The sequence below is a fragment of the Myxocyprinus asiaticus genome, chromosome 23 (assembly GCF_019703515.2).
Source record: "Myxocyprinus asiaticus isolate MX2 ecotype Aquarium Trade chromosome 23, UBuf_Myxa_2, whole genome shotgun sequence".
In the NCBI taxonomy this organism is placed as follows: Eukaryota; Metazoa; Chordata; class Actinopteri; order Cypriniformes; family Catostomidae; genus Myxocyprinus; species Myxocyprinus asiaticus.
In genome coordinates, this window is record NC_059366.1 from 4,230,768 (window position 1) to 4,241,362 (window position 10,595).

General features: G+C 35.1%; 1 protein-coding gene across 1 annotated transcript in view; it reads left to right on the forward strand.

Moving 5' to 3' along the window:
• Positions 1–7,707, forward strand: part of LOC127413611 (leucine-rich repeat-containing protein 1-like) — a 159,098-nt gene extending 151,391 nt beyond the window's left edge. Inside the window, exons 20-22 of the mRNA XM_051650890.1 lie at positions 3,852–3,938; positions 5,132–5,310; positions 7,393–7,707. Of these exons, the coding sequence (XP_051506850.1) occupies positions 3,852–3,938; positions 5,132–5,284 (240 nt within the window). The 3' untranslated portion in view covers positions 5,285–5,310; positions 7,393–7,707. The remainder of the gene's footprint in view (positions 1–3,851; positions 3,939–5,131; positions 5,311–7,392) is intronic.
• Positions 7,708–10,595: the final 2,888 nt, after the last annotated feature.

Here is a 10,595-nt window from a genome sequence, read left to right on the forward strand (position 1 = left end):
GTATGTGCGTCGATCCAGTTTTAGCATATGTGCGAGAGGGGTGGCTGGTCACTTTTTACCTCCACAGAATATGCAAGTATGATTTTCTTAAGTATAGGCCATGTGCATGCTCTGTGTATTTCACAAGTACATGATCATCCATTGAGTAACATTAATGCGCGAGTATTTTTTAAGTATATGTGCATCCATGGGGTTGCTGGCATGTGAATGAAACGGTGCGTCGAGTTTCTCGTTTCCACGAGACATTTTCCCGAATGCGTGTCTGCATGAGTAGGCAAGACGGTTCGTTGTCATTTTTTAAGTGAATCATTTTCAGGATAAATTTATTTTAAGTCAGCTCTTGCATAGGCACCATAAATATTGGCTACCAAAACTCTATACTGAACATTTCAACAGTTATTACAAAGAATAAAGGTACACATTGTGCAACTGGACATTTTACTCAAATCCTTATTTACTGAGATATACTTTAGCCCCAGTGACAACTTCCCCGTGTGACATCTAGTCCTGGTCTCCCCGATTTCATTTTGTGTGTGTGTGTTTGTGTGTGTGTGTGTGTATGTTTGTGTTTGTATACAGTTTTTTAACACATGCAGTAAGTGCAGTTTGATTTAAAGCTTTCATGGGTTTTTCTCTTCTTTTTTTTCTCTTTTAACTTTATCAACATGTGAATATCCATCTTTCCATACAGCAGCAAGACAAGTTGTGCAGCAACCTTTGGAATCCTATGGGAAGAAATGCATTCAGAGGTAATGATTAAAAAAATAAATAATATATATATATATATTACTCATTTTATTCATTTGTTATTGTGTTCAGACATTGTCAGCTAATTGGACAGTTTGTCTGCTTTGAAGACAGTGGAAGAACATGGCTGTTCTGATTCTGTCTCCACCTCCACTGAAAAGCTCTGCACTATGAAGCTTTTAATAAGACTTCTAAGATAATACGATTTCTCTGTTTGTTTTTCTTTCTGGATGGACATTGGTTGCACACTGTTAGGATGTGCTCAGCTGTGCCATATTAAAAGGAATGGGTTAAATACATGGTAGGCTCAATTGACAGCATTTTTAGCACAATGTTGATTACCACAAAAAACCCTGCTTGAAAAAGCTATCACAGTTTACATCAGTAACTTATGACAGAAGAGGATAGGGCCAATCCATAAATACTCACTGTTTCAAAAGTATAACCAAAAGATATAAACAATATGCGTGTTAACTTGATATTAGTGTCATAATATCACTTTCTAATCTTTTTAGTTATAGTTATATACAATATTACAACTTGACTGTCATGATGCTGTATAAGTAATCCCGGTTAGTGATTGTAACATTTTAACACATATAATGTTTAGATTTAGTGTCTATACTTTTGAAACAGTGTGTTTTTTAATGTTTATTGACAGGCACTATTCACTTCCATTGTGTGTGCCTTACTGTAACCATGATGATTTAAATAAAGAACAAGTCAATTATTTTCTGTGGTAATCAACATTGTCACAAATGCTGTCAACCGGGCCTGACGTTTACTGAATCAAACATTCAAAGGATGTTCATGAGAAATTTGTGTTCTTAAAGAAAGGGTTAGTTCACCCAAAAATGGAAATCCTCTCATGATTTACTTACCTTTATGCCATCCCAGATGTGTATGACTTTCCTTCCATCAGGCTGCTGGCTGTTTGACGGTCCAAAAGGCATATTTAGGCAGCATAAAAGTAATCCACATGACTCCAGTCGATCAGTTAATGTCTTCTGAAGCAAATCGATAGGTTTGTGTAAGAAACAAATCGATAGTAATGATAATGACAATAATAATTTTACAGAACATTAACCACTTCATTTCTCTGACTAATGTTCATTGTTTTATTAAATTGGCTTGGAGATGCAAAGTTTTTTTTATTTTTTTTATAAGCTCCTCATTTCAAGATGAGAAATGCTGTCATTTACTGTGTCTGTGCATTTGTTTTGTGGGCTGTTTAATAATTTAATTTAATAGTCAAAATATTTGGAAATATGTGAATGAGAGAAAAAAAAAAAAAAACATTTCAGTAACAATGCACGCATACAATGCCCCTGTGTATTTGTCACCTGTGATTAATTTGTTACAAAAAATTCCACGTTTACAGGTAGTGTCTTACACTAAACTTGTAATGTCATAAGTTTGTGAAGCAAACTTCAATGTTGGCTTGAGGTTTGAAACAGATTTTACAGTAAGACAAACAGCTATCTACTGTAGATACACTCAAATATATATATATTTTTTGCTCTATTTTTTTTTTTTAATTAATGCATTTCAATTTCATAAAAAATTCCATCAAACAATTCTGTAATGTTCAACTAAATTAAATTAATAAAACTGAATATGTATATTTTATTAATGATTACTCAATTCAGTGTGATGGAATTTCATTATGAAATTGAAATCGGTAAATCTTAAAATTATTTTTTTGAGTGTAGATTTACTTTCACTCTGAAATGCTTTTGGTTAGTGTAACAAGATTCATGGTTGGGTGGAAAGGAGGAAGCAGGGACCGGGTGAACACTCCAACGAACTTTAATGCTCAACTTAAACACACTACACTTCTCAATGGCACACATAAAATAACGGCATGCACACAGCTCCGTGTGTCTCTCTCTCCACATCTGCCACTGTCTCCTCTCCTTAAATACTCCTGCCGCTCCTCACTGGAATGCGAGGCCGGTGTGGCGCACAGGTGGAACTCGTTCACCACTTATCTCCCCGGCCTCGCTTTGCCCAGACACCACTCGGCCACACCCTGCTCGCCACATAGCCCCATCACCAAACCCAGGCCAGGGAGTCTTCCAGCCTGCGAATTACTCTCTCCAACATTTTCAGAAATAAATTACAGGCCCTGAGTTTGTTATAATGCGGTGTTCTCTTTTGGCCCACGGCCCTCAAACAAGAATGATTTTTGGCCCTTCATAGGAAAAAGTTTGGGCACTTCTGGCTTAAAGGTAAGTAAATCATGAGAGAATTTAGATTTTTGGGTGAACTAACCCATTAATGTTGAAGATGCATTAATCGAGAGGGTGTCAGTGGAATAAAACAAGTGAATTGTGAAATGTACTTTTTTAATACTGTAATCTGTTGTCATTTGTCTTTGAGACATTTCCCATACTGCTCGTGTTGCACATTGCTACACTTCAAAAAAATAAAATAAAGAACACGTTAATGTTTTAACTGTCTTTGTGGTTTTTATTTTAGGACTTTGTTCTGGATGATTGCAAAGAGAAAACCAGTATATTTGTAGGATTAAAAAGTATCAATCTAATTTGATGTTGTACTTGCTTGTTTTGATTATTGGGGGGGGGGGGGTTACCTTCCCCCATCCCCCCTGGAATCTACGCCCCTGCATGCAGCCTATTTTCACAAGCAAAATCTTAGAAATAGGCTGTCTTCATTTATATCAATGTTGCTTGACAGGGAATGGACTAATATAATAGGTCGCAGACAGTGCAATAAGTGGAGAAAAATGTCGGAATTAAATTTCACTTGACCAAACCCATTCACACTTTGCACGCGCTATTTCGCCAACCTATTAATGCATAAGACTTGATGCGTGCTTGCACAATCTCGACAGACGTAGTCACTATGAACTCTTGTTGTTCATGGAAAAGAGCTGTGTGAAGATTCTCTAAAAAACCTCCTCTTGTACTACACAGAAAAAAAAAAAAACAGCAAATGGATTTGGAACATGTTTATATTATACATGGGATTTTGGCTAAACAGGTATGTTATTAGCTTTTTATATTATCTTTTTTTTTTTTTTTTACTGTTATGTTTAATTTTTCAGTTTTCCCCGACATTTCATGTTATCTTGTCATTAGAATGATCTGGTACAGGAGTTAAGGCCAATGAAAAACCCGGAGACCTTCAAAAACAATGCCCTACAGGTCGTGAAAAACACCATGACGGTATGTGTGCAGATTAATTTGCATTTCTGTGCCTTTGAACAATGAAATCCCAGAAATGCCTTTTATCAAGATTCTTTCATTCATTTCTGCTGTAATACAGACATTTATAGAAACTATTCTTCCTGAAAATATCTATCCAGTTGTCCTTTTTTTTTTTTTTTTTTAAAGTATTGGTGAAAAATTTGTGTTTTTAAGCTCTGGTAAACAAATTCCAGTGGGCTGTCTGGATAAATAGCTGTAATAGAAAGGAATAAACAGAAATTGCAGCCAATTTGAAACAATTTTTGTCCTACCTAACAGTGCACCTTTGACAACTTTGACAGTGAAATGTTTTACTTCCTTATTAATTTCCTCTCTTTCCACTCCAAGGTTATTTATTTACAGATAGCTCGGATTATCTTGTCCAATAAAATTCACCTGACAAGCAAAATAGCATAAGGTATTAAAATTATCTACAATTTTGATGTGTATGCACTAAAACGATTTTGAATAGAGGTATTCCTGTGGAGCGATTCACACCAGGGGTGAATTCCAGTCGAATGTGTAGCTAGAATATTGTAGCTACTATAAAAGCAAAGAGTTGACAGAAAATGCAGCCAGTTTGAAATGATTTTTGTCCTTTATGCACTTTTGACAACAAATTGGTGATATCTTTATCAGTTTCCTCTACTCCAATGGTCTTCTCCAATGTGACCCCTTGTAATATACTTTGAATTATCTTGTTTTCCAGACACATCCTTAAAACAAGTAAAATTAATCTCAGAAGCAAATTTACCCAAGATTAAATAAATGTAACTACCTTTTTGTGACTGAGGTCAAACGTGAGTGTTTTTAGTACAAATACAATTTTGAGTAGAAAGAAGACCTTACTATGGAGCTATTCATGCCGGAACAAACGTTTGCTCAATGCTCTTGATGGATCAATAACAATTTTTATTGGAGGACAAGATAATCAGAGGTATCTATATGGATCAATTAGACATTTTTACTGGAAAACAAGGCCAAAGTTCTGATAAAGAAGAGGATATTTTACAGCCTAGTCATAATGATCAAAAGTAAACAGAAAAAAAAAAGAAAAACAGACCCATTCTTAACACCAAAGCTTCACCTGAAAGTGCACCTTTGACCGCTCTGAAATATATGACTTTCTCATTCATTTCCTGTGTGCTAACCTCACTGTGACCCCTCGACAGATACCTCGGATTATTCTGACTCACCCCTCTACCTCGGATGAAGATGTGGAGCCCCTGACACAGGGTCCAGATGATGGAGATTTCGATGACTTCAGTGACTCAGATGGTCACATCTACTCCGATTGTTTAAACAACGCTTTCTATCCTCTGTGAGCACTCAAGAAGCGTGCTATCTTCAGGTGACTTATGCACACCTTTTATCTTGTCATAAAGTTTTTTTTTTTAATGAAATTATTCTGCAAAATTATAGTGCTTTCAAAGAGAGGCTGTTTCTTATTTTTAATACAATTAAAGCAGGTCAACCATATAAGCGTGTTGTGTTTTCCCTGAGATAACTAGAATTAGCAAAGAGAACATGCCGAGGCTCATTAACATGTCCAGAATGTACCTTTATTTAATGAAAAACATACACGACTTAAAATGGATCTCTGATTTGCTTGGAAGCATTAACAGCTACATAATTGTTCAGGAAATGTCTTAGGGTGTGATTTATTAAATAAGACCACAGCAAAACATAAAATGCCTTAATTCATGATTTGTGTCACAATGCAGAAAAAAGGACCATTAAAAGGAGGCTTTATATGATATTTCTACAGTCTGCTTTGTGTTTTCATTACTGTAATGTCTTGACTCACTTGTGTTGTCACTGTTCTGGACACGTTGATGTCAAAAGAATGGTGCTACTCCGAGTGCTGTCCCAACTTAACTAGTTGTGACCTAAATTACTCTGTAAAAACACTTTTCAGCTCGTCATGCTCATTCACAACATATATCATATAATAAAGCCTGATGACCATTAAAACATGCTGGTCTTTATGTACACACTGTAGGTTTCTAATAGTCAAATGTTTCTGATGTTATATACAGTACATAAGTTTGTAATGTTCAACTCTAACTCAGCAATTTAATAAATTCAGTAACACTTTTCATTAATGTTTCCTTTGTTAAGGGTTTATTAAGGACCAATAATTTACACATGCATTATAAATCATTGCTATGCAGTTATAATAAACCATTAACAAATGCATTATAAATCATTGATATAAAATTATAACAACATGAATACAATGGGCAATGCCTGCAATACCTGCCAAATAGTAAGTCATTTTACCTGACATGATATAAATGCTTAATAACACTTATTCAACATTAGTAACCTATGCAAATGTACCTTAATGTAAAGTGGATGCACACAGTATGAAGCATTTATTAATGTACATAAAGTGCAGTATTGTTTAATGGGCATCAGGCTTTATTATATGATATATGCTGTGAATGAGCATGAAGATCTGAAAAGTGTTTTTACAGAGGACTTTAAGTAACTAGAACTAGTTAAGTTAGGACAGCACTCGGAGTATCACCATTCTTTTGACATCAACGTGACAAGAAAACTGACAACACAAGTGAGAGTTCACATTAATGACATCAGACATTACATTAAGACATTTCAGTAATGAATATTAACACAAAGCAGACTGTGGCAAAATAACATAATTCCTCCTTGGTCTATAACATAATCTCAGTCTAAAAGTCTATTTCGCTACATTGTGACATACACGAGTTAGGGCACTATATGTTTTCGACTAAGATTTGTATGAATAAGTGTATTCATAAAGCATTAATTCAGAGTTGAAATGCTCATTATTTGGCAAGTATTGCATGAAAGTTTCCCTTTTTATTCATGTTGCTATACCTGCATATGAATGAAAATACATTCTAAGTCATAAATTAACCTCTTTAAAGCTCTTAACAAAGGCAACATTAATGTTCTCAGGATAAGGGTATTTTTCATAAATGTCTGGTTGGGGCAGGTTGTCACATTTATAATGGGGCAAGTGTTTTTATTTTTTCATTCTTATACAATTCATTAATTGCAATATCTGTTGGCCAAAACAATGGGTTGATATTCTGTCACCTTAATTACATTTTGTTTTTCATTTATGTTGACTATTTACATTTCACTGTTTAATCGGAGGTTCCATTGTGACAACTTACCCCATATAATGTGACAGCATGTCCCACTATTGGGATAAACGTGTTAAATGAATGGTATATTTTTTTGTGAACAATAACGGAGGAACTGTTTAAATGCTTTTTGTTGTCAAGACGTTTAGTAAACTATACAGATTTAAAAATACACCTACCCTGATAAATATTAATTGTGTGACAACTAGCCCCGCTCTCCCCTATTTCTTTTTTCAGAAAAACATTCTTTTCCAAGGCTCAATACTTTCTCTTTCTTTCCCTCAATGTGAATTCAGATGAGCCTGTGTACTTCACTTGAATGGAATTGTGCTGCTGCAGTCCACAATCACTGGAGCAGAAATCAAGCGACATGGGGATCGATACTTCAGACAAAAATCCCATGACTCTGTAGTCACAGAAACTGCTGTTACATGATGCTTACATCCATAAAAAAAAAAAAAAAAACATCTGAACTGTTTAGAAGACCACTTGACAAAGTGATATATTTAAAGTAAAAAATAAATACATAATATTTTTCTAAAATTTTGCTTGTCTAAACTTTACACACTCTTTCAAAGTCCTTACTTGCTTTGTCTACACTTTATTTGAATCTTTATACCATAAGTTGCCAAAAATCAAAATAAACTTTATTCAGAGTTTCAATATGATGTTCATGTATGTAATTGTGTGAATGTTATCTCGTACACAGGTAAGGTGATCTTCTCTTCTCTGCGGATACACAAATTTACAGCACAAGAATCATCTTTACATGTTGAATTACCCAATACCATTATACTTACATCACAGACTTGCTTAATGCCTGTTTCTAATAATTCAAATAGTTCTAAGTAGTATAATAGTTAAAGAAATTTTTATTTGTGCCATGTTGAGAAATTCAGTGGATACTGATGTCAAATGCAGTAATTTATTGCTCCTTTATTAAAGATGCACTAGGTAATTTTCCATGTTTTAACACCTACAGAAATGAACAGTCCTTTTTTCAGAAATATTTTTAAAATGACACACTCTGGACTGAAGACTAGTTATATCAATATAATCAATATTTTTGGGTGGAAGAGTAAGTCGCAGGCTGGAAGACTCCCTGGCCTGGGTTTGGCGATGGGGGTATGTGGCGAGCAGGGTGTGGCCGAGCGGCATCTGGGCAGAGCGAGGCCGGGAAGATAAGTGGTGAATGAGTTCCACCTGTGCGCCACACCGGCCTCTCATTCCAGTGAGGAGCGGCGGGAGTATTTAAGGAGAGGTGTAGTGTAGTGTGTTTAAGTTGAGCATTAAAGTTTGTTGGAGTGTTCACCCGGTCTCAGCTTCCTCCTTTCCACCCAACCATGAACCTTGTTACACTAAAAATTGTAAGATTTACTGATTTCAATTTCATAATTAAATTCCATCACATTGAATTGAGTAATCATTAATAAAATATACATATTCAGTTTCATTAATTTAATTTTGTTGAACATTACAGAATTGTTTGATGGAATTTTTTATAAAATTGAAATGCATTAATTTAAAATAAATAGGCAAAATAAATAAATAAATAAATTAATATATATATATATATATATATATATATATATATATATATATATATATATATATTTGGAGTGTATCTACAGTAGATAGCTGTTTGTCTTACTGTAAAATCTGTTTCAAACCTCAAGCCAACATTGAAGTTTGCTTCACAAACTTATGACATTACAAGTTTAGTGTAAGACACTACCTGTAAACGTGGAATTTTTTGTAACAAATTAATCACAGGTGACAAATATTGTTGTGAATTTGATTTTATACAATGCTATTGTTGAAATGAAATCTAATGAGATTTACCATTAGGAATAATGGGAATTTGAAAAACAACAAAAACAACAACAAAATTTTGGGGTGAAATGTGACCTGGACATGTTTATGTGAGATTCACTCTTTTAGATAATGAATACTTTATGAAAATCAACAGTTTTACTATGTGCTCAAACGGTAAAATTTCACACCTATTGTATCTGTTCGATAACCTAGTGAGCTTCTTCCGGAGGCAGCATTTTCAGACATCATAGGCACGCTCCGGATGCAAAGCCTGTTCCAAAAGATATGTATCTTAATTATGTTGCCTCTTAAGATATCTAGTGTTGGCCAAATTCTAACAACCTGGTCTCAAAGTGAAAACGTGACTCTATGTACATTTTTGCAAAACTTGTTATATGTGTCTCCAGGTATAATTCCCTGCTTTTTCCAGGTGAAATGAACACAACAGGCGCTACAACAACAGTGTGTTTTATTCACTTTCGCTCAAATCATGACTTTAATGGCTGATTCTGACTTTATATATATCTCTATTACTCAGACTCTGCTATTTTATCATATAGACACTTTTACTAACGCATCTTTTGAAAAACTCTTCATTTTGGATCTGTTCCAAACCCAGTGAGCGTCCTCCGGAGGCAGCATTTTCAGACATAATATATGCGCTCCCGACGCGAAGACTGTTCCAAAAGCTAGGTATCTTAATTATGCTGCCTCTTAAGATATCTCGTTTTGGCAAAATTCTAAGGTAGCATCAGATGTATCCCAAAGTCTTTCTAGCAAGTCAGTCCACTGTCAACCATCTTTGGGGCACTCCTGGGACGCTATTTCCAGTTATGCCAGTGCAGATCCTATCTACTTGAATGGGGGAACTCCGAAATTTCAAAAACGGTTGGTCAAGATTACAATCAAAGAGCATATTTTAAATCATCAGTAAAATCTGACAAAATTAGTAACATAAACTGTGCTTCTTTACCTCATATTAAGCAAAAAAATGTAATTTTCCTGCCTTGTATAGCTAACGCGCATGCACATTCTCGAGTTGATTGACAGGTGATGTCTGTATCTAAAAGATGATTGGCTCTTTTACGTGTAAGGCGGGACTTCCTTTCTACATCTGTTGACTGTTAGGCACGAGAGCTCCTTGGTTGGGCGTTCAAATTTCTCCCATTCATTTAAATAGGAGTGGTCCATCTCTAATAAATAAATAGTCTCTGATGTCTCCTTGCCCGGGTAGGTGAACCTAGAATGCACTTTGATGAGCTTGGTGGAAAAAAATAAAATAAATCCAAGATGGCGGATGGAAGCGATACATTTTTATTATAAATATTCTTAAAATCCATTCAGTATTGAAAAGTATCGATAAATAAGACAGCTGCCTATGTAGGCAGTAGACAGCGAGGCAGCTCACTAAGTTTTGGAACAGACTGTTAAATGCTTGTATTGCAGACCCACCTACATATGTACACTTATTCCAACATGATTAGCTTGTATGGTAGCTCACATGATAGGGCACTCCTTCGAGAAGGAGGACCGTGGTTTAAGACCAGTCATGAACTCAAGCTGACACGTGGTACGACAGCGTCTTTGAAACTATACAAAATTATGTTGTTGGTTCAGAAAATATGATTTTTTTATTTTGCTTCTGCATTTTAAAACACTAATGGTTAGGTTTAGGCATTGATAA